The 25165-nt window shown below is 55.0% G+C and overlaps 2 protein-coding genes across 2 annotated transcripts in view; both read left to right on the forward strand.

Annotated features, from left to right (window-relative positions):
- Positions 1-25165, forward strand: part of LOC147102984 (ran GTPase-activating protein 1-like) — a 734758-nt gene that overhangs the window by 440179 nt on the left and 269414 nt on the right. The window lies entirely within an intron of this gene.
- Positions 10791-25165, forward strand: part of LOC147102986 (syntaxin-binding protein 4-like) — an 18616-nt gene continuing 4241 nt past the window's right edge. The window contains exons 1-4 of the mRNA XM_085964072.1: positions 10791-10960; positions 18164-18270; positions 19628-19856; positions 21819-21897. Coding sequence (XP_085820198.1) covers positions 10886-10960; positions 18164-18270; positions 19628-19856; positions 21819-21897 — 490 coding nt within the window. The 5' untranslated portion in view covers positions 10791-10885. The remainder of the gene's footprint in view (positions 10961-18163; positions 18271-19627; positions 19857-21818; positions 21898-25165) is intronic.

The following is a 25165-nucleotide window of genomic DNA, read 5'->3' on the forward strand; positions in this document are numbered from 1 at the left end:
GACCCCATTCCCCTGTCACTCTGTGATAATTACACTGCGCACTGTGACCCGATTCCCCCGTCACTCTGTGATCAATTACACTGTGCACTGTGACCCCATTCCCCCGTCACTCTGTGATAATTACACTGTGCACTGCTGACCCCATTCCCCGTCACTCTGTGATAATTACACTGCGCACTGTGACCCATTCCCCCGTCACTCTGTGACAATTACACTGCGCACTGTGACCCCATTCCCCCGTCACTCTGTGATAATTACACTGTGCACTGTGACCCCATTCCCCGTCACTGTGATAATTACACTGCGCACTGTGACCCCATTCCCCGTCACTCTGTGATAATTACACTGCGCACTGTGACCCCATTCCCCCGTCACTCTGTGATAATTACACTGCGCACTGTGACCCCATTCCCCCGTCACTCTGTGATAATTACACTGCTGCACTGTGACCCCATTCCCCCGTCACTCTGTGATAATTACACTGTGCACTGTGACCCCATTCCCCCGTCACTCTGTGATAATTACACTGTGCACTGTGACCCCATTCCCCCGTCACTCTGTGATAATTCACACTGCGCACTGTGACCCCCATTCCCCCGTCACTCTGTGATAATTACACTGTGCACTGTGACCCCATTCCCCGTCACTCTGTGATAATTACACTGTGCACTGTGACCCCATTCCCCCGTCACTCTGTGATAATTACACTGTGCACTGTGACCCCATTCCCCCGTCACTCTGTGATAATTACACTGTGCACTGTGACCCCATTCCCCGTCACTCTGTGATAATTACACTGTGCACTGTGACCCCATTCCCCCGTCACTCTGTGATAATTACACTGCGCACTGTGACCCCATTCCCCCGTCACACTATGATAATTACACTGCCACTGTGACCCCATTCCCCCGTCACTCTGTGATAATTACACTGCGCACTGTGACCCCATTCCCCCGTCACTCTGTGATAATTGCACTGTGCACTGTGACCCCATTCCCCGTCACTCTGTGATAATTACACTGTGCACTGTGACCCCCATTCCCCGTCACTGTGTGATCATTACACTGTGCACTGTGACCCCCATTCCCCGTCACTCTGTGATAATTACACTGTGCACTGTGACCCCATTCCCCCGTCACTCTGTGATAATTACACTGTGCACTGTGACCCCATTCCCCCGTCACTCTGTGATAATTACACTGCGCACTGTGACCCCATTCCCCCGTCACTCTGTGATAATTACACTGTGCACTGTGACCCCATTCCCCCGTCACTCTGTGATAATTACACTGCGCACTGTGACCCCATTCCCCCGTCACTCTGTGATAATTACACTGTGCACTGTGACCCCATTCCCCCGTCACTCTGTGATAATTACACTGTGCACTGTGACCCCATTCCCCCGTCACTCTGTGATAATTACACTGCGCACTGTGACCCCATTCCCCCGTCACTCTGTGATAATTACACTGTGCACTGTGACCCCCATTCCCCCGTCACTCTGTGATAATTACACTGTGCACTGTGACCCCATTCCCCGTCACTCTGTGATAATTACACTGTGCACTGTGACCCCATTCCCCGTCACTCTGTGATAATTACACTGTGCACTGTGACCCCATTCCCCCGTCACTCTGTGATAATTACACTGCGCACTGTGACCCCATTCCCCCGTCACTCTGTGATAATTACACTGTGCACTGTGACCCCCATTCCCCGTCACTCTGTGATAATTACACTGTGCACTGTGACCCCATTCCCCGTCACTCTGTGATAATTACACTGTGCACTGTGACCCCCATTCCCCGTCACTCTGTGATAATTACACTGTGCACTGTGACCCCATTCCCCGTCACTCTGTGATAATTACACTGTGCACTGTGACCCCATTCCCCCGTCACTCTGTGATAATTACACTGTGCACTGTGACCCCATTCCCCCGTCACTCTGTGATAATTACACTGTGCACTGTGACCCCCATTCCCCCGTCACTCTGTGATAATTACACTGTGCACTGTGACCCCATTCCCCCGTCACTGTGTGATAATTACACTGTGCACTGTGACCCCATTCCCCCCTCACTCTGTGATAATTACACTGTGCACTGTGACCCCATTCCCCATCACTCTGTGATAATTACACTGTGCACTGTGACCCCATTCCCCGTCACTCTGTGATAATTACACTGCGCACTGTGACCCCATTCCCCCGTCACTCTGTGATAATTACACTGTGCACTGTGACCCCATTCCCCCGTCACTCTGTGATAATTACACTGTGCACTGTGACCCCATTCCCCGTCACTCTGTGATAATTACACTGTGCACTGTGACCCCATTCCCCCGTCACTCTGTGATAATTACACTGCGCACTGTGACCCCATTCCCCCGTCACTCTGTGATAATTACACTGCGCACTGTGACCCCATTCCCCCGTCACTCTGTGATAATTACACTGTGCACTGTGACCCCATTCCCCGTCACTCTGTGATAATTACACTGTGCACTGTGACCCCATTCCCCCGTCACTCTGTGATAATTACACTGTGGACTGTGACCCCATTCCCCCGTCACTCTGTGATAATTACACTGTGCACGGTGACCCCATTCCCCGTCACTCTGTGATAATTACACTGCGCACTGTGACCCCCATTCCCCCGTCACTCTGTGATAATTACACTGTGCACTGTGACCCCATTCCCCGTCACTCTGTGATAATTACACTGTGCACTGTGACCCCATTCCCCCGTCACTCTGTGATAATTACACTGTGCACTGTGACCCCATTCCCCGTCACTCTGTGATAATTACACTGTGCACTGTGACCCCATTCCCCCCGTCACTCTGTGATAATTACACTGTGCACTGTGACCCCATTCCCCCGTCACTCTGTGATAATTACACTGCGCACTGTGACCCCCATTCCCCCGTCACACTATGATAATTACACTGCGCACTGTGACCCCCATTCCCCCGTCACTCTGTGATAATTACACTGCGCACTGTGACCCCATTCCCCCGTCACTCTGTGATAATTGCACTGTGCACTGTGACCCCATTCCCCGTCACTCTGTGATAATTACACTGTGCACTGTGACCCCCATTCCCCGTCACTGTGTGATCATTACACTGTGCACTGTGACCCCCATTCCCCGTCACTCTGTGATAATTACACTGTGCACTGTGACCCCATTCCCCCGTCACTCTGTGATAATTACACTGTGCACTGTGACCCCATTCCCCCGTCACTCTGTGATAATTACACTGCGCACTGTGACCCCATTCCCCCGTCACTCTGTGATAATTACACTGTGCACTGTGACCCCATTCCCCGTCACTCTGTGATAATTACACTGCGCACTGTGACCCCATTCCCCGTCACTCTGTGATAAATACACTGTGCACTGTGACCCCATTCCCCCGTCACTCTGTGATAATTACACTGTGCACTGTGACCCCATTCCCCCGTCACTCTGTGATAATTACACTGCGCACTGTGACCCCATTCCCCCGTCACTCTGTGATAATTACACTGTGCACTGTGACCCCCATTCCCCCGTCACTCTGTGATAATTACACTGCGCACTGTGACCCCATTCCCCTGTCACTCTGTGATAATTACACTGCGCACTGTGACCCGATTCCCCCGTCACTCTGTGATAATTACACTGTGCACTGTGACCCCATTCCCCCGTCACTCTGTGATAATTACACTGTGCACTGTGACCCCATTCCCCGTCACTCTGTGATAATTACACTGCGCACTGTGACCCCATTCCCCCGTCACTCTGTGACAATTACACTGCGCACTGTGACCCCATTCCCCCGTCACTCTGTGATAATTACACTGTGCACTGTGACCCCATTCCCCGTCACTGTGATAATTACACTGCGCACTGTGACCCCATTCCCCCGTCACTCTGTGATAATTACACTGCGCACTGTGACCCCATTCCCCCGTCACTCTGTGATAATTACACTGCGCACTGTGACCCCATTCCCCCGTCACTCTGTGATAATTACACTGTGCACTGTGACCCCATTCCCCGTCACTCTGTGATAATTACACTGTGCACTGTGACCCCATTCCCCCGTCACTCTGTGATAATTACACTGTGGACTGTGACCCCATTCCCCCGTCACTCTGTGATAATTACACTGTGCACGGTGACCCCATTCCCCGTCACTCTGTGATAATTACACTGCGCACTGTGACCCCCATTCCCCCGTCACTCTGTGATAATTGCACTGTGCACTGTGACCCCATTCCCCGTCACTCTGTGATAATTACACTGTGCACTGTGACCCCATTCCCCCGTCACTCTGTGATAATTACACTGTGCACTGTGACCCCATTCCCCCGTCACTCTGTGATAATTACACTGTGCACTGTGACCCCATTCCCCCGTCACTCTGTGATAATTACACTGTGCACTGTGACCCCATTCCCCCGTCACTCTGTGATAATTACACTGCGCACTGTGACCCCCATTCCCCCGTCACACTATGATAATTACACTGCGCCCCATTCCCCCGTCACTCTGTGATAATTACACTGCGCACTGTGACCCCATTCCCCTGTCACTCTGTGATAATTACACTGCGCACTGTGACCCCGATTCCCCCGTCACTCTGTGATAATTACACTGTGCACTGTGACCCCATTCCCCCGTCACTCTGTGATAATTACACTGTGCACTGTGACCCCATTCCCCGTCACTCTGTGATAATTACACTGCGCACTGTGACCCCATTCCCCCGTCACTCTGTGACAATTACACTGCGCACTGTGACCCCATTCCCCCGTCACTCTGTGATAATTACACTGTGCACTGTGACCCCCATTCCCCGTCACTGTGATAATTACACTGCGCACTGTGACCCCATTCCCCCGTCACTCTGTGATAATTACACTGCGCACTGTGACCCCATTCCCCCGTCACTCTGTGATAATTACACTGCGCACTGTGACCCCATTCCCCCGTCACTCTGTGATAATTACACTGTGCACTGTGACCCCATTCCCCGTCACTCTGTGATAATTACACTGTGCACTGTGACCCCATTCCCCCGTCACTCTGTGATAATTACACTGTGGCACTGTGACCCCATTCCCCCGTCACTCTGTGATAATTACACTGTGCACGGTGACCCCATTCCCCCGTCACTCTGTGATAATTACACTGCGCACTGTGACCCCCATTCCCCCGTCACTCTGTGATAATTACACTGTGCACTGTGACCCCATTCCCCCGTCACTCTGTGATAATTACACTGTGCACTGTGACCCCATTCCCCCGTCACTCTGTGATAATTACACTGTGCACTGTGACCCCATTCCCCCGTCACTCTGTGATAATTACACTGTGCACTGTGACCCCATTCCCCCGTCACTCTGTGATAATTACACTGTGCACTGTGACCCCATTCCCCCGTCACTCTGTGATAATTACACTGCGCACTGTGACCCCCATTCCCCCGTCACACTATGATAATTACACTGCGCACTGTGACCCCCATTCCCCCGTCACTCTGTGATAATTACACTGCGCACTGTGACCCCATTCCCCCGTCACTCTGTGATAATTGCACTGTGCACTGTGACCCCATTCCCCCGTCACTCTGTGATAATTACACTGTGCACTGTGACCCCCATTCCCCGTCACTGTGTGATCATTACACTGTGCACTGTGACCCCCATTCCCCGTCACTCTGTGATAATTACACTGTGCACTGTGACCCCATTCCCCCGTCACTCTGTGATAATTACACTGTGCACTGTGACCCCATTCCCCCGTCACTCTGTGATAATTACACTGCGCACTGTGACCCCATTCCCCCGTCACTCTGTGATAATTACACTGTGCACTGTGACCCCATTCCCCGTCACTCTGTGATAATTACACTGCGCACTGTGACCCCATTCCCCCGTCACTCTGTGATAAATACACTGTGCACTGTGACCCCATTCCCCCGTCACTCTGTGATAATTACACTGTGCACTGTGACCCCATTCCCCCGTCACTCTGTGATAATTACACTGCGCACTGTGACCCCATTCCCCCGTCACTCTGTGATAATTACACTGTGCACTGTGACCCCCATTCCCCCGTCACTCTGTGATAATTACACTGTGCACTGTGACCCCATTCCCCGTCACTCTGTGATAATTACACTGTGCACTGTGACCCCATTCCCCGTCACTCTGTGATAATTACACTGTGCACTGTGACCCCATTCCCCCGTCACTCTGTGATAATTACACTGCGCACTGTGACCCCATTCCCCCGTCACTCTGTGATAATTACATTGTGCACTGTGACCCCCATTCCCCGTCACTCTGTGATAATTACACTGCGCACTGTGACCCCATTCCCCGTCACTCTGTGATAATTACACTGTGCACTGTGACCCCCATTCCCCCGTCACTCTGTGATAATTACACTGTGCACTGTGACCCCATTCCCCGTCACTCTGTGATAATTACACTGTGCACTGTGACCCCATTCCCCCGTCACTCTGTGATAATTACACTGTGCACTGTGACCCCATTCCCCCGTCACTCTGTGATAATTACACTGTGCACTGTGACCCCCATTCCCCCGTCACTCTGTGATAATTACACTGTGCACTGTGACCCCATTCCCCCGTCACTGTGTGATAATTACACTGTGCACTGTGACCCCATTCCCCCCTCACTCTGTGATAATTACACTGTGCACTGTGACCCCATTCCCCATCACTCTGTGATAATTACACTGTGCACTGTGACCCCATTCCCCGTCACTCTGTGATAATTACACTGCGCACTGTGACCCCATTCCCCCGTCACTCTGTGATAATTACACTGTGCACTGTGACCCCATTCCCCCGTCACTCTGTGATAATTACACTGTGCACTGTGACCCCATTCCCCCGTCACTCTGTGATAATTACACTGTGCACTGTGACCCCATTCCCCCGTCACTCTGTGATAATTACACTGCGCACTGTGACCCCATTCCCCCGTCACTCTGTGATAATTACACTGTGCACTGTGACCCCCATTCCCCGTCACTCTGTGATAATTACACTGTGCACTGTGACCCCATTCCCCCTTCACTCTGTGATAATTACACTGTGCACTGTGACCCCATTCCCCCGTCACTCTGTGATAATTACACTGTGCACTGTGACCCCATTCCCCCGTCACTCTGTGATAATTACACTGTGCACTGTGACCCCCATTCCCCCGTCACTCTGTGATAATTACACTGTGCACTGTGACCCCATTCCCCGTCACTCTGTGATAATTACACTGCGCACTGTGACCCCCATTCCCCCGTCACTCTGTGATAATTACACTGTGCACTGTGACCCCATTCCCCGTCACTCTGTGATAATTACACTGTGCACTGTGACCCCATTCCCCGTCACTCTGTGATAATTACACTGTGCACTGTGACCCCATTCCCCCGTCACTGTGTGATAATTACACTGTGCACTGTGACCCCATTCCCCCCTCACTCTGTGATAATTACACTGTGCACTGTGACCCCATTCCCCGTCACTCTGTGATAATTACACTGTGCACTGTGACCCCATTCCCCGTCACTCTGTGATAATTACACTGTGCACTGTGACCCCATTCCCCGTCACTCTGTGATAATTACACTGTGCACTGTGACCCCATTCCCCCGTCACTCTGTGATAATTACACTGTGACCCCATTCCCCCGTCACTCTGTGATAATTACACTGTGCACTGTGACCCCATTCCCCGTCACTCTGTGATAATTACACTGCGCACTGTGACCCCATTCCCCCGTCACTCTGTGAAAATTACACTGTGCACTGTGACCCCATTCCCCCGTCATTCTGTGATAATTACCTGTGCACTGTGACCCCATTCCCCGTCACTCTGTGATAATTACACTGTGCACTGTGACCCCATTCCCCGTCACTCTGTGATAATTACACTGCGCACTGTGACCCCATTCCCCCGTCACTCTGTGATAATTACACTGTGCACTGTGACCCCATTCCCCCGTCACTCTGTGATAATTACACTGTGCACTGTGACCCCCATTCCCCCGTCACTCTGTGATAATTACACTGTGCACTGTGACCCCATTCCCCGTCACTCTGCGATAATTACACTGTGCACTGTGACCCCATTCCCCGTCACTCTGTGATAATTACACTGTGCACTGTGACCCCATTCCCCCGTCACTCTGTGATAATTACACTGCGCACTGTGACCCCATTCCCCCGTCACTCTGCGATAATTACACTGTGCACTGTGACCCCCATTCCCCGTCACTCTGTGATAATTACACTGTGCACTGTGACCCCATTCCCCCGTCACTCTGTGATAATTACACTGTGCACTGTGACCCCATTCCCCGTCACTCTGTGATAATTACACTGCGCACTGTGACCCCATTCCCCCGTCACTCTGCGATAATTACACTGTGCACTGTGACCCCATTCCCCGTCACTCTGTGATAATTACACTGCGCACTGTGACCCCATTCCCCGTCACTCTGATAATTACACTGTGCACTGTGACCCCATTCACCGTCACTCTGTGATAATTACACTGTGCACTGTGACCCCATTCCCCCGTCACTCTGTGATAATTACACTGCGCACTGTGACCCCATTCCCCCGTCACTCTGTGATAATTACACTGTGCACTGTGACCCCATTCCCCCGTCACTCTGCGATAATTACACAGTGCACTGTGACCCCCATTCCCCCGTCACTCTGTGATAATTACACTGCGCACTGTGACCCCATTCCCCCGTCACTCTGTGATAATTACACTGTGCACTGTGATCCCATTCCCCGTCACTCTGTGATAATTACACTGTGCACTGTGACCCCATTCCCCCCTCACTCTGTGATAATTACACTGTGCACTGTGACCCCATTCCCCCGTCACTCTGTGATAATTACACTGTGCACTGTGACCCCATTCCCCCGTCACTCTGTGATAATTACACTGTGCACTGTGACCCCATTCCCCGTCACTCTGTGATAATTACACTGTGCACTGTGACCCCATTCCCCCGTCGCTCTGTGATAATTACACTGTGCACTGTGACCCCATTCACAGAATCACAGAATCACAGAAACCCCACAGTGCAGATAGAGGCCATTCGGCCCATCGAGCCTGCACCGACACATATCCCACCCGATCCCCGTAACCCCTACACCAACACATATCCCACTCTATCCCCGTAACCCCACGTATTTAATCCCCCTAACACTAAGGGTCAATTTATCATAGCCAATCAACCTAACCCGCACATCTTTGGACTGTGGGAGGAAACCGGAGCACCCGGAGGAAACCCACGCAAACACGGGGAGAATGTGCAAACTCCACACAGACAGTCGCCCGAGGCCAGATTCGAACCCGGGTCCCTGGCGCTGTGAGGCAACAGTGCTAACCACTATGCCCCGTCACTCTGTGATAATTACACTGCGCACTGTGACCCCATTCCCCCGTCACTCTGTGATAATTACACTGTGCACTGTGACCCCATTCCCCCGTCACTCTGTGATAATTACACTGTGCACTGTGACCCCATTCCCCGTCACTCTGTGATAATTACACTGTGCACTGTGACCCCATTCCCTGTCACTCTGTGATAATTACACTGTGCACTGTGACCCCATTCCCCGTCACTCTGTGATAATTACACTGCGCACTGTGACCCCCATTCCCCGTCACTCTGTGATAATTACACTGTGCACTGTGACCCCCATTCCCCCGTCACTCTGTGATAATTACACTGCGCACTGTGACCCCATTCCCCCGTCACTCTGTGATAATTACACTGTGCACTGTGATCCCATTCCCCGTCACTCTGTGATAATTACACTGTGCACTGTGACCCCATTCCCCCCTCACTCTGTGATAATTACACTGTGCACTGTGACCCCATTCCCCCGTCACTCTGTGATAATTACACTGTGCACTGTGACCCCATTCCCCCGTCACTCTGTGATAATTACACTGTGCACTGTGACCCCATTCCCCCCTCACTCTGTGATAATTACACTGTGCACTGTGACCCCATTCCCCGTCACTCTGTGATAATTACACTGCGCACTGTGACCCCATTCCCCCGTCACTCTGTGATAATTACACTGTGCACTGTGACCCCATTCCCCGTCACTCTGTGATAATTACACTGTGCACTGTGACCCCATTCCCCGTCACTCTGTGATAATTACACTGTGCACTGTGACCCCATTCCCTGTCACTCTGTGATAATTACACTGTGCACTGTGACCCCATTCCCCGTCACTCTGTGATAATTACACTGTGCACTGTGACCCCCATTCCCCGTCACTCTGTGATAATTACACTGCGCACTGTGACCCCCATTCCCCCCTCACTCTGTGATAATTACACTGTGCACTGTGACCCCATTCCCCGTCACTCTGTGATAATTACACTGTGCACTGTGACCCCCATTCCCCCGTCACTCTGTGATAATTACACTGTGCACTGTGACCCCATTCCCCATCACTCTGTGATAATTACACTGTGCACTTCGTTCAATTTCCCAAACTGACAGGTTGGGATTTGAAACCACTGTCTCTGGATTATTAGTCCAGTAACCAAACCACTGAACTATTGTATGCACTATCCTTAACTTACTAGAGCACAAGGGAGCAATGGGAAACAAGCCATTGGGGAGAGGGGGAGAAAGTGTGCTCGTACCTCTCTCTGTAACACAGAGTTTGTGATGCATGTTTGCCAAAGCACAGCCTGTGTGTTTGACTCATTGTTGAAAACACGCCTGACTTCCGCTGTGATTTTCCCTTTCACTCAGCAACAGTGCAATTCAGCTGATTTCCGTTCCCAAGGTGACGGGCCTGGGCTTGAACATCATGGGTGGGACCAACAAACCCGAGGGACCCATGGTGTGCGTTCAGGAAGTGATACCTGGTGGAGACTGCCATAAGGTCAGTGCGTACAGCATTTATTCGATAAAGGGTGGGTGAACGTTCAGTTTGGGGGTGCAGGCTGGTTTGGGTAATTCCGTGAAGTGACTTTGAATTAACAGGAGTTGGCCGTGCAGTGCCCGTGTTTGTTTATTTCACTTTATGGTCAGTATTTAACCTAAGCTTGGCCCTGAAAACCAGTTGGTGTACTCCCGTAGTTCGGGAACTTTCCGCAATAACAACAACTTGTATTTATATAGCACCTTTAACATAGTAAAACGTCCCAGGGTGCTTTACAGGAACGTTATCGGACAGAATTTGACACCGAGTCACATAAGGAGATATTAGGGCAGGTGACCTAAAGCTTGGCCAAAGAGGTCGGTTTTAAGGAGCGTCTTAAAGGAGGAGAGAAAGGTGGAGAGGTTTAGGGAGGGAATTCCAGAGCTTAGGGCCCAGGCGGCTGAAGGCACGGCCGACAATGGTGGAGCATATCATGGGATGGTTAAAGGCCAGAATTGGAGGAGCGCAGAGATGGCAGAGGGTTGTAGGGCTGGAGGAGATTACAGAGATAGGGAGGGGGGGCAGTCTCGGACTGTGGCAGATGAGGTCAGTGGTTGTAGAGGGGGAGCAAGCCAGGGGCTGAGACTCCCCAGGTCCTTGGTGGGACCCAGCATACCGTCCACAGAGGAAGCCCTGATCCCTCGGGCACACCGGCCGTCCCTCCCCAACAGCTGGTGGTCATCGGGACATTGGGGGTTTGAGGCCAGGCTCGTGGGGGTGGGGAAAGGCATATTCTTTTTACAAAAAACGTAAAAGCAGGCCCTCAAACCAGGCTCTATATTGCCCAAGGGGTTAGCTGTGGCTCAGTGGGCAGCACCCTCGCCTCTGAGTCAGAAGGTTGTAGGTTCAAGTCCCACTCCAGAGACTCGAGCACAAAAATCCAGGCTGACACTCCCAGTGCAGTGCTGAGGGAGTGCTGCACTGTCGGAGGGGCGGTGCTGAGGGAGTGCTGCACTGTCGGAGGGGCGGTACTGAGGGAGCGCTGCACTGTCGGAGGGGCGGTACTGAGGGAGCACTGCACTGTCGGAGGGGCGGTACTGAGGGAGCGCTGCACTGTCGGAGGGGCGGTACTGAGGGAGCACTGCACTGTCGGAGGGGCGGTACTGAGGGAGCGCTGCACTGTCGGAGGGGCGGTACTGAGGGAGCGCCGCACTGTCGGAGGGGCGGTACTGAGAGAGTGCTGCACTGTCGGAGGGGCGGTACTGAGGGAGCGCCGCACTGTCGGAGGGGCGGTACTGAGAGAGTGCTGCACTGTCGGAGGGGCGGTACTGAGGGAGCGCTGCACTGTCGGAGGGGCAGTACTGAGGGAGTGCTGCACTGTCGGAGGGGCAGTACTGAGGGAGCGCTGCACTGTCGGAGGGGCAGTACTGAGGGAGCGCTGCACTGTCGGAGGGGCAGTACTGAGGGAGTGCTGCACTGCCGGAGGAGCAGTACTGAAGGAGCGCTGCACTGTCGGAGGGGCGGTACTGAGAGAGCGCTGCACTGTCGGAGGAGCAGTACTGAGGGAGCGCTGCACTGTCGGAGGGACAGTACTGAGGGAGCGCTGCACTGTCGGAGGGGCGGTACTGAGAGAGCGCTGCACTGTCGGAGGAGCAGTACTGAGGGAGCGCTGCACTGTCGGAGGGGCGGTACTGAGAGAGCGCTGCACTGTCGGAGGAGCAGTACTGAGGGAGCGCTGCACTGTCGGAGGGACAGTACTGAGGGAGCGCTGCACTGTCGGAGGGGCGGTACTGAGGGAGCGCCGCACTGTCGGAGGAGCAGTACTGAGGGAGCGCTGCACTGTCGGAGGGACAGTACTGAGGGAGCGCTGCACTGTCGGAGGGGCGGTACTGAAAGAGCGCTGCACTGTCGGAGGGGCAGTACTGAGGGAGCGCTGCACTGTCGGAGGAGCAGTACTGAGGGAGTGCTGCACTGAGGGAACGCTGCACTGTCGGAGGGACAGTACTGAGGGAGCGCTGCACTGTCGGAGGTGCCGTCTTTCAGATGAGATGTTAAACTGACGCCCCGTCTGCCCACTCGGGTGTCCTGGACAATATTTATCCCTCAACCAACGTCACTGAAACAGATTATCTGGTCATTATCACGTTGCTGTTTGTGGGAGCTTGCTGTGCACAAATTGGTTGCCGCGTTTCCTACATTACAACAGTGACTACACTTCAAAAGTCCGTCATTGGCTGTGAAGCGCTTTGGGACGTCCTGAGGTGGTGAAAGGCGCTATAGAAATGTAAGTCTTGGGCCTAGAAATTCAGTGGGCTGCGCCACCCGTTAGCGCCTTAAGAGGGCGCTAAGTGGGTCGGAAGCCACTGGCCACGCCTCCCGCTAAATTTAGCGGGAGGCTAATGGCGGCGCTAGCCGTTAACGCTGCGCCGCTACCGATGATGTCATCGGTGTGCGCAGCGCCCCACTACCGCCCCGATCGCGATATTTAGATGCGCCCCCTGCTTTAACGCCGGACGCTATTTGCGAACGGTTCAGGGGGCCTACCTGCGGCGGTAGAGGCGCTAATTAAAGGGGAGGTGCGGGTCGGCCATTTTTTTTGCTGGCCGCCTGCCAGCACCTCTCTGCGCTGCCGTCCCCGGCCTCCTGAGCCCCCCGCGGAGTGCCGACTGCGTTCCAAGAGCCCGGCACTTCTCCTCGGTGCTGGGCTTTTTTGCTGGCACTCGCGATCCTCGATCGCGCTGCACAAGGCCCCTCCCCTTTAAAAAGGGGAGGAAGGCCTGCAGTACCGCAGCACGCCGTGCCGCTGCGGCACGTTGCGCAGCGATCTTCAGCTGCAGTGCCCCAAGAGGGATGCGGGGCGCCTCCAGCAGCGCCGCGCTTCCCTCTGGGGCGCGCAAAGTGAATTTCCGGTGGGCGACCGCGACTACTTCCGGCGACCTGGCGAAGCTGGCGCCCCAAACGGGGCGCTACTGAATTTCTAGGCCTTGGTGTCTTGCTGCATGTGCAGTTCCGTTTGCTTGCCATGCTCTTGCTTGCTGTTCCCACTGGAGGGCGGTGTTACCCTGCTTGGGCCTCCTGCTCATTATAATCCGAGGCCACTGGATTCCTGTTTTCGTGCAGAAGCAGACAGAAACACTGGCAAAAATCCTGGAATCCTATATGATGAAAATGGTATTTGACTGGTTCAGCCAAAAAAAGTCTTAATTCATTCATGGACTTCTCCCAAAGCCACATTTGTTAGTGATTCCTCTGCTTACTTAAACAAGGTGGACCAGTCCCCCCACTATCTTGGAGTCTTCACTGGCTGAGAGCAGAGGCAGACTGTCTTAAGTGTCAGTCATGGCTTAGTGGGCAGCACTCTCGCCTCTGAGTCAGAAGGTTGTGGGTTCAAGTCCCACTCCAGAGACTTGAGCACAATAAAGCTAGGCTGACTCTCCAGTGCAGTGCTGAGGGAGCGCCGCACTGTCGGAGGGGCAGGACTGAGAAAGCACTACACTTTCGGAGGGGCAGGACTGAGGGATTGCTGCACTGTCGGAGGGGCAGTACTGAGGGAGCGCCGCACTGTCGGAGGGGCAGGACTGAGAAAGCACTACACTTTCGGAGGGGCAGGACTGAGGGATTGCTGCACTGTCGGAGGGGCAGTACTGAGGGAGCGCCGCACTGTCGGAGGGGCAGTACTGAGGGAGCGCTGCACTGTCGGAGGGGCAGTACTGAGGGAGCCTCCGCTGCACTGTCAGAGGGGCAGTACTGAGGGAGCGCCGCACTGTCGGAGGGGCAGTACTGAGGGAGTGCTGCACTGTCGGAGGGGCAGTACTGAGGGAGCGCTGCACTGTCGGAGGGGCAGTACTGAGGGAGCCTCCGCTGCACTGTCAGAGGGGCAGTACTGAGGGAGCGCCGCACTGTCGGAGGGGCAGTACTGAGGGAGCGCTGCACTGTCGGAAGGGCAGTACTGAGGGAGCCTCTGCTGCACTGTCGGGAGGGGCAGTACTGAGGGAGCGCTGCACTGTCGGAGGGTCAGTACTGAGGGAGTGCTGCACTGTCGGAGGGGCAGTACTGAGGAGGTGCTGCACTGTCGGAGATGCCGTCTTTCGGATGAGACGTTAAACCGAGGCCCCGTCTGCTCTCTCAGGTGGACGTAAAAGATCCTGCGGCACTATTTCGAAGAAGAGCAGGGAATTTTCTGTAGTTTGGAAGAATGAGAGGTGATCATTGAAATGTGTAAAATTCTTAAAGGGATTGACAGGGTAGATGCTGAGAGGCTGTTTCCCCCTGGCTGGAGAATCTAGAACCAGGGGTCACAGTCTCAGGATAAGGGGTCGGCCATTTAGGACTGAGATGAGGAGGAGTTTCTTCACTCGGAGTTTGTGAATCTTTGGAATTCTCTGCCCCAGGGGGCTGTGGAGGCTGAATCATTGAGTATATTCAAGACAGAGATCGATAGACTTTTGGACTCTGGGGGGAATCGAGGGATATGGGGATAGTTTAGTAAAATGGAGTTGAGGTTGAAGATCAACCATGATCTTATTGAATGGCGGAGCAGGCTCGAGGGGTTGAATGGCCGACTCCTGCTCCAAATTCTAATGTTCTAATTCAGTGTATAATTCACTCTGCATAATCCCACTGGGATCCTTCCTGTGGGCCTGATGCCTCAATCTGATCCTGCTCGCTTTATTGTAAGACATTTATTTAAATTAATCTTTTTAGGGTCCACAAACATGGTGCACCACCCCCCCGCCGGCCATGTTGGAGCATTGATGCATGTGGCGTGGAGATATCGGGGGCTTGTGGAGTCGGCCATTCCCCACACACTGAATGCTCATCTTCATCATAGGGAGAAGGGAATGGCCTTCTGGTGCCAGTGCAGTCCCGGTGCCCAGTCCCGTCCTTCCACCCCCCCCGTCCAGTATTCCCGCATTCTGCCCAGTCGCTGCTTTCATCACTGTACCTGCTGTCCCCGCCCCTGTATCCACACAGCCCAGCACCCTCACCCACCCTGTATCCACACCGCCCAGCACCCTCTCCCACCCTGTATCCACACCGCCCAGCACCCTCTCCCACCCTGTATCCACACCGCCCAGCACCCTCTCCCACCCTGTATCCACACCGCCCAGCACCCTCTCCCACCCTGTATCCACACCGCCCAGCACCCTCTCCCACCCTGTATCCACTCCGCCCAGCACCCTCTCCCACCCTGTATCCACACCGCCCAGCACCCTCTCCCACCCTGTATCCACACCGCCCAGCACCCTCTCCCACCCTGTATCCACACCGCCCAGCACCCTCTCCCACCCTGTATCCACACCGCCCAGCACCCTCTCCCACCCTGTATCCACACCGCCCAGCACCCTCTCCCACCCTGTATCCACACCGCCCAGCACCCTCTCCCACCCTGTATCCACACCGCCCAGCCCCCTCTCCCACCCTGTATCCACTCCGCCCAGCACCCTCTCCCACCCTGTATCCACACCGCCCAGCACCCTCTCCCACCCTGTATCCACACCGCCCAGCACCCTCTCCCACCCTGTATCCACACCGCCCAGCACCCTCTCCCACCCTGTATCCACACCGCCCAGCACCCTCTCCCACCCTGTATCCACACCGCCCAGCACCCTCTCCCACCCTGTATCCACACCGCCCAGCACCCTCTCCCACCCTGTATCCACACCGCCCAGCACCCTCTCCCACCCTGTATCCACACCGCCCAGCACCCTCTCCCACCCTGTATCCACACCGCCCAGCACCCTCTCCCACCCTGTATCCACACCGCCCAGCACCCTCTCCCACCCTGCATCCACTCCGCCCAGCACCCTCTCCCACCCTGTATCCACACCGCCCAGCACCCTCTCCCACCCTGTATCCACACCGCCCAGCACCCTCTCCCACCCTGTATCCACACTGCCCAGCCCCCTCTCCCACCCTGTATCCACACCGCCCAGCACCCTCTCCCACCCTGTATCCACACTGCCCAGCACCCTCTCCCACCCTGTATCCACACCGCCCAGCACCGTCTCCCACCCTGTATCCACACCGCCCAGCACCCTCATCCCACCCTGTATCCACACCGCCCAGCGCCCTCTCCCACCCTGTATCCACACCGCCCAGCGCCCTCTCCCACCCTGTATCCACACCGCCCAGCGCCCTCTCCCACCCTGTATCCACACCGCCCAGCACCCTCTCCCACCCTGTATCCACTCCGCCCAGCACCCTCTCCCACCCTGTATCCACTCCGCCCAGCACCCTCTCCCACCCTGTATCCACTCCGCCCAGCACCCTCTCCCACCCTGTATCCACACTGCCCAGCACCCTCTCCCACCCTGTATCCACTCCGCCCGGCACCCTCTCCCACCCTGTATCCACACCGCCCAGCCCCCTCTCCCACCCTGTATCCACACCGCCCAGCACCCTCTCCCACCCTGTATCCACACCGCCCAGCACCCTCTCCCACCCTGTATCCACTCCGCCCAGCACCCTCTCCCACCCTGTATCCACACTGCCCAGCCCCCTCTCCCACCCTGTATCCACACCGCCCAGCACCCTCTCCCACCCTGTATCCACACCGCCCAGCGCTGCTGTTGCTCTAATACATGCTCACATATCCTGTAGCCAATGGCTGAATATTATCACTGGCCGAGACAGGGAGCAGGGATCATTTCCTGAGCTGGAAATTGAGCCAAAAGGAGATGCGGAAGGATTCCCGCTTTGAGACGATATCGCAGACGGAAACCCCTTGTCACCTGATGAGAGGTGATCTCGTTGAAACATAGAAGATTCTGAGGGGGATTGACAGGGCAGGTGCTGAGAGGCTGTTTCCCCCTGGCTGGAGTGTCTAGAACCAGGGGTCACAGTCTCAGGATAAGGGGTCGGCCATTTAAGACTGAGATGAGGAGGAATTTCTTCACTCAGAGGTTGTGAATCTTTGGAATTCTCTACCCCGAAGGGCTGTGGATGCTGAATCATTGAGTATATTCAAAGCTGAGATCGATAGATTTCTGGACTCTGGGGAATCGAGGGATATGGGGATTGGGCGGGAAAGTGGAGTTGAGGGCGATGATCAGCCACGATCTTATTGAATGGCGGAGCAGGCTCGAGGGGTCGAATGGCCGACTCCTGCTCCTAATTATTATGTTCTTGTGTCCCGCCAAATCACAACCCACGGGGCCGTCAGTCAGGGTGGGGGATCCCCTGGCTCCACATCCCATAATATGGTGTTTGTGTCACCCACAGGACGGAAGACTGAAAGCCGGGGACCAGCTGGTGTCCATAAACAAGGAGTCCCTGATCGCGGTTACCCAGGAGGAAGCCAGGAACATTCTGACCAGGCTGAAGCTGAGGTGTGTACGGCAGGAAGACGCAGGGTCAGGCCGTGCGGTCCTGTCGAGACTCACACAATCCACCTCGAGCTGTTTACATGGCATTACATCGAGTGTACAGCACAGGAACAGGCCATTCGGACCAACTCGTCCGTGCTCCACACCAGCCTCCTCCCACCCCTCTTCATCTCACCCCATCAACATATCCTTCTATATTCCTCTCTCCCTCATGTGTCTATCTAGCTTCCCATTAAATACATCTATACTATTCACCTCAACCACTCCCTGTGGTAGCAAGTTCCACATTCTCACCACTCTCTGGGTAAAGAAGTTTCTCCTGAATTCCCCATTGGATTTATTAGTGACTATATTAAAACTCGGCTGCCCGTGTCCTAACTCGCACCAAGTCCCGTTCACCCATCTCCCCTGTGCTCATTGACCTACATTGGCTCCCGATTAAGCAACGCCTCGATTTAGAAATTCTCATCCTTGTTTTCAAATCCCTCCATGGCCTCGCCCCTCCCTATCTCTGTAACCTCCTCCAGCCCTGCAACCCTCTGAGATCTCTGCGCTCCTCCAATTCTGGCCTCTTGAGCATCCCCTGATTTTAATCGCTCCACCATTGGCGGCCGTGCCTTCAGCTGCCTGGGCCCCAAGCTCTGGAATTCCCTCCCTAAACCTCTCCGCCTCTCTCTCCTCTAAGACGCTCCTTAAAGCTGACTTCTTTGACCAAGCTTTTGATCATCTGCCCTAATATCTCCTTACGTGGCTCGGTGTCAAATTTTGTTTGATATTCGCTCCTGTGAAACGCCCTGGGACGTTTTACTACATTAAAGGCGCTATATAAATACAAGATGTTGTATATTTATGGTTTTGGAATGATAAAGGGATTTGTTAAGTTTAATAAAGCAAAACTATTTCCCCTGGTGGGAGGGTCCAGAACAAAGAAGCACTTCTTCACAAAGGATAGTGGAAATCTGGTAAACCCTCCCCCAAAAGAGTGTGGATGGTGGGGAAGAATTCAAGCTTTCGGACAGATCGATAGATTTTTGTTGGGTAAGGGTATCAAGGCAGGTAAATGGAGTTGATGCACAGATCAGCCATGATCTAATCGAATGGTGGAGCAGGTTCAAGGGGCCGAATGGCCTCCGGTTCCTATTTCCTTGCCCTTTCCCCGCTTTCTTTTATAGTTTCCCTTTTCAAATCCTTATCCAATTGCCCGTTACAGGATGTTACAGTCTATGCTGATATTTTGGATGCAATGCAGTCCAAGTTATCCCAAGCTTGTTTGTAGAGAGATTTAAAATGCTCTCTTTCCTGCAGGTAAACACATTTGAATGTTTTGTTTTAAGTCTGGCTCTTCCTCTGTCTGCTTCAGGTCAGAGGGAACGGTGGAGATTGCATTCGTGCGAAGGAGCCCTCCGCAGAACTCCGCCAGTAAGCTGCCGTGTCCCAGTGCCCTGGCACCCTCGTCTCCCACTGGCAGCGGGAATGCCGGGAAGTCTGCGGGATTCAGCTTCCTCCTACCCCCCGCGAGCCACCATCCGGTGATGTCATCGACCCCGCACCCCAAGACCGACGACACCGCTTCAGCGAGAGCGAGTCAAGTAAGGAGGAGAGGGTACAGGAACAGTGCTGGGAGTGACCTGGGTATGGAGAGGGTACAGGAACAGTGCTGGGAGTGACCTGGGCACGGAGAGGGTACAGGAACAGTGCTGGGGGTGACCTGGGCACAGAGAGGGTACAGGAACAGTGCTGGGGGTGACCTGGGTATGGAGAGGGTACAGGAACAGTGCTGGGGGTGACCTGGGTATGGAGAGGGTACAGGAACAGTGCTGGGAGTGACCTGGGTATGGAGAGGGTACAGGAACAGTGCTGGGAGTGACCTGGGCACGGAGAGGGTACAGGAACAGTGCTGGGGGTGACCTGGGTACAGAGAGGGTACAGGAACAGTGCTGGGGGTGACCTGGGTATGGAGAGGGTACAGGAACAGTGCTGGGGGTGACCTGGGTATGGAGAGGGTACAGGAACAGTGCTGGGGGTGACCTGGGCACGGAGAGGGTACAGAAACAGTGCTGGGGGTGACCTGGGTATGGAGAGGGTACAGGAACAGTGCTGGGAGTGACCTGGGCACGGAGAGGGTACAGAAACAGTGCTGGGGGTGACCTGGGCACAGAGAGGGTACAGGAACAGTGCTGGGGGTGACCTGGGTATGGAGAGGGTACAGGAACAGTGCTGGGGGTGACCTGGGTATGGAGAGGGTACAGGAACAGTGCTGGGGGTGACCTGGGCACGGAAAGGGTACAGGAACAGTGCTGGGGGTGACCTGGGCACGGAAAGGGTACAGGAACAGTGCTGGGGGTGACCTGGGTATGGAGAGGGTACAGGAACAGTGCTGGGGGTGACCTGGGCACGGAGAGGGTACAGGAACAGTGCTGGGAGTGACCTGGGCACAGAGTGGGCACAGGAATAGGGGGTTTACAGAGTGGGTGTTGGGGTTACAGGTAGGGGGCTGACGACTGTGGGAGTGCTGGGGGTTATAGAGTGGCGTGTGGTGGGGGGGGCTATAGACTGGGCAGGTGCTGGAAACTGTATCGTCACTGACGTAATATAACTCACTATGCACTTGGTTCGAGTATAAAGCAAGGCTTTAATCAACTTGTTTCAGAACATGGAGGTCTAGTTATCTTTCACTAGTTCCTGTCTTACAAAATGTCCATGGACAGCTGGGCCCACGCCCGAGTATTTATACTCCTTGGACGGCGCCACCAGCTGGCCGTCCAGCGTTATTTCACGAGTAGTTTCTTGATAAATGATGAGATTTATAACAGTCATCAGGGGAGAAAGTCAGTGGAGCCGCAAACGGGGCGCCAAGCTCGCCTGGGCGCCAGAATTACCGCTGCGATCGCTGCAGTTGCGACCGCCGGAAATTCAGCTTCTGCGCCCCAAGAGGGACACGGGGCGAGGCTCGAGGCGCTCCGCGACCCTCTTGGGGCGCTGAAACTGAATATCGCAGCGCAACGTGCCGCAGCGCCACACACTGCGGCACGGCGTGCTGCGGTACTGCAGGCCTTCCTCCCAATCTTAAGGGGGAGGGGCCTGCACCAGCGCGATGAGCGATCGTGAGTGCCGGCAAAAGAGCCCGGCACCGAGGAGAAGTGCCGGGCTCTCGGAAAACAGCCGGCACTGCCGCGGGGTGAGATCAGGAGGCCGGGGACGGAGGTGCTGGCAGGCGGCCGCTGATAAAAACGGCTGCCCCGCACCTCCACCTTAATTTGCGCCACTCCCGCCACAGGTAGGCCCCGTGAACCGGGCGCGATTTCGTGAACGGCGCTACAGAGGCGGGCGCTACCATATATCGCGATCGGGGCGGTAGCGGGCGCTGCGCACACCGATGACGTCATCGGTTGCGGCGCAGCGCAACAGGCTAACGCCACCATTAGCGCCCCAGCTAAATATCGCGGGAGGGGTGGCCAGTGGCGCTAAAGCCACTGAGTGCCCTCTTTAGGCGCTAACTGGCGGCGCAGTCCACCGAATTTCTATGTTTTAAACATGGTTTTCTTTTCCAGGGTAAATCAGGATGTAAAAAGAGAGATCAGCCCGCTGTGATGTCACCGATCAGCAGTGTGCCCAATCCAGCCTCTGCAGGTAAAGGCCGCTCTGCTGACACTGCACCCCGTCCCCCGCGTAAACAGACCCTGTGTTCACAGAGCAATTCACTCCCTTCTCAAAAAAATCAACCTTTCCCTGGGCAAAGGATAACTGGCTTTAGAAACTCCTCAATGTCCCCCATTCTCCCCCACTCTTCCCCATTCTCCCCACTCTTCCCCATTCTCCCCACTCTTCCCCATTCTCCCCCACTCTTCCCCATTCTCCCCCACTCTTCCCCATTCTCCCCCACTCTTCCCCATTCTCTCCCACTCTTCCCCATTCTCCCCCACTCTTCCCCATTCTCCCCCACTCTTCCCCATTCTCTCCCACTCTTCCCCATTCTCTCCCACTCTTCCCCATTCTCTCCCACTCTTCCCCATTCTCTCCCACTCTTCCCCATTCTCTCCCACTCTTCCCCATTCTCTCCCACTCTTCCCCATTCTCTCCCACTCTTCCCCATTCTCTCCCACTCTTCCCCATTCTCTCCCACGCTTCCCCATTCTCTCCCACTCTTCCCCATTCTCTCCCACTCTTCCCCATTCTCTCCCACTCTTCCCCATTCTCTCCACTCTTCCCCATTCTCTCCCACTCTTCCCCATTCTCCCCACTCTTCCCCATTCTCCCCACTCTTCCCCATTCTCCCCACTCTTCCCCATTCTCCCCACTCTTCCCCATTCTCCCCACTCTTCCCCATTCTCCCCACTCTTCCCCATTCTCCCCCACTCTTCCCCATTCTCCCCACTCTTCCCCATTCTCTCCCACTCTTCCCCATTCTCTCCCACTCGTCCCCCACTCTTCCCATTCTCTCCCACTCTTCCCCATTCTCCCCACTCTTCCCATTCTCTCCCACTCTTCCCCATTCTCTCCCACTCTTCCCCATTCTCTCCCACTCTTCCCCATTCTCCCCACTCTTCCCCATTCTCCCCACTCTTCCCCATTCTCCCCACTCTTCCCCATTCTCCCCACTCTTCCCCTTCTCCCACTCTTCCCCATTCTCCCCACTCTTCCCCATTCTCCCCACTCTTCCCCATTCTCTCCCACTCTTCCCCCATTCTCCCCCACTCTTCCCATTCTCTCCCACTCTTCCCCATTCTCTCCCACTCTTCCCCATTCTCTCCCACTCTTCCCCATTCTCTCCCACTCTTCCCCATTCTCCCCACTCTTCCCCATTCTCCCCACTCTTCCCCATTCTCCCCACTCTTCCCCATTCTCCCCCACTCTTCCCCATTCTCCCCACTCTTCCCCATTCTCTCCCACTCTTCCCCATTCTCTCCCACACGTCCCCACTCTCCCCATTCTCTCCCACTCTTCCCCCATTCTCTCCCACTCTTCCCATTCTCTCCCACTCTTCCCCATTCTCCCCACTCTTCCCCATTCTCCCCACTCTTCCCCATTCTCCCCCACTCTTCCCCATTCTCCCCCACTCTTCCCCATTCTCCCCCACTCTTCCCCATTCTCCCTCACTCTTCCCCATTCTCCCCACTCTTCCCCATTCTCTCCCACTCTTCCCCATTCTCCCCACTCTTCCCCATTCTCCCCACTCTTCCCCATTCTCCCACTCTTCCCCATTCTCCCCACTCTTCCCCATTCTCCCCCACTCTTCCCTTCTCTCCCACTCTTCCCCATTCTCTCCCACTCTTCCCCATTCTCTCCCACTCTTCCCATTCTCTCCCACTCGTCCCCATCTCCCCACTCTTCCCCATTCTCTCCCACTCTTCCCCATTCTTTCCCAATCTTCCCATTCTCCCCACTCTTCCCCATTCTCCCCACTCTTCCCCATTCTCCCCACTCTTCCCCATTCTCCCCCACTCTTCCCCATTCTCCCCACTCTTCCCCATTCTCCCCCACTCTTCCCCATTCTCTCCCACTCTTCCCCATTCTCCCCCACTCTTCCCCATTCTCCCCCACTCTTCCCCATTCTCTCCCCACTCTTCCCCATTCTCTCCCTCCCACTCTTTCCCATTCTCCCCACTCTTCCCCATTCTCCCCCACTCTTCCCCATTCTCCCCCACTCTTCCCCATTCTCTCCCACTCTTCCCCATTCTCCCCCACTCTTCCCCATTCTCTCCCACTCTTCCCCATTCTCCCCACTCTTCCCCATTCTCTCCCACTCTTCCCCATTCTCCCCACTCTTCCCCATTCTCCCCCACTCTTCCCCATTCTCGCCCACTCTTCCCCATTCTCGCCCACTCTTCCCCATTCTCCCCCACTCTTCCCCATTCTCTCCCACTCTTCCCCATTCTCTCCCACTCTTCCCATTCTCTCCCACTCTTCCCCATTCTCCCCACTCTTCCCCATCTCCCCACTCTTCCCCATTCTCTCCCACTCTTCCCCATTCTCCCCCACTCTTCCCCATTCTCCCCACTCTTCCCCATTCTCCCCACTCTTCCCCATTCTCTCCCACTCTTCCCCATTCTCCCCCACTCTTCCCCATTCTCCCCACTCTTCCCCATTCTCCCCACTCTTCCCCATTCTCCCCACTCTTCCCCATTCTCCCCACTCTTCCCCATTCTCCCCACTCTTCCCCATTCTCCCCACTCTTCCCCATTCTCCCCCACTCTTCCCCATTCTCTCCCACTCTTCCCCATTCTCTCCCACTCTTCCCCATTCTCTCCCACTCGTCCCCACTCTTCCCCATTCTCTCCCACTCTTCCCCATTCTCCCCACTCTTCCCCATTCTCTCCCACTCTTCCCCATTCTCTCCCCACTCTTCCTCATTCTCTCCCACTCTTCCCCATTCTCCCCACTCTTCCCCATTCTCCCCACTCTTCCCCATTCTCCCCACTCTTCCCCATTCTCCCCACTCTTCCCCATTCTCCCCACTCTTCCCCATTCTCCCCCACTCTTCCCCATTCTCCCCACTCTTCCCCATTCTCTCCCACTCTTCCCCATTCTCTCCCACTCTTCCCCATTCTCCCCCACTCTTCCCCATTCTCTCCCACTCTTCCCCATTCTCTCCCACTCTTCCCCATTCTCTCCCACTCTTCCCCATTCTCCCCACTCTTCCCCATTCTCCCCACTCTTCCCATTCTCCCCACTCTTCCCCATTCTCTCCACTCTCCCCATTCTCCCCCACTCTTCCCCATTCTCCCCCACTCTTCCCCATTCTCCCCACTCTTCCCCATTCTCCCCACTCTTCCCCATTCTCCCCACTCTTCCCCATTCTCCCCACTCTTCCCCATTCTCCCCCACTCTTCCCCATTCTCCCCACTCTTCCCCATTCTCTCCCACTCTTCCCCATTCTCTCCCACTCGTCCCCACTCTT

This window comes from Somniosus microcephalus, chromosome 21 (assembly GCF_052327205.1).
Source record: "Somniosus microcephalus isolate GS21.2 chromosome 21, FLI_Smic_1.0, whole genome shotgun sequence".
Classification (NCBI taxonomy): domain Eukaryota; kingdom Metazoa; phylum Chordata; class Chondrichthyes; order Squaliformes; family Somniosidae; genus Somniosus; species Somniosus microcephalus.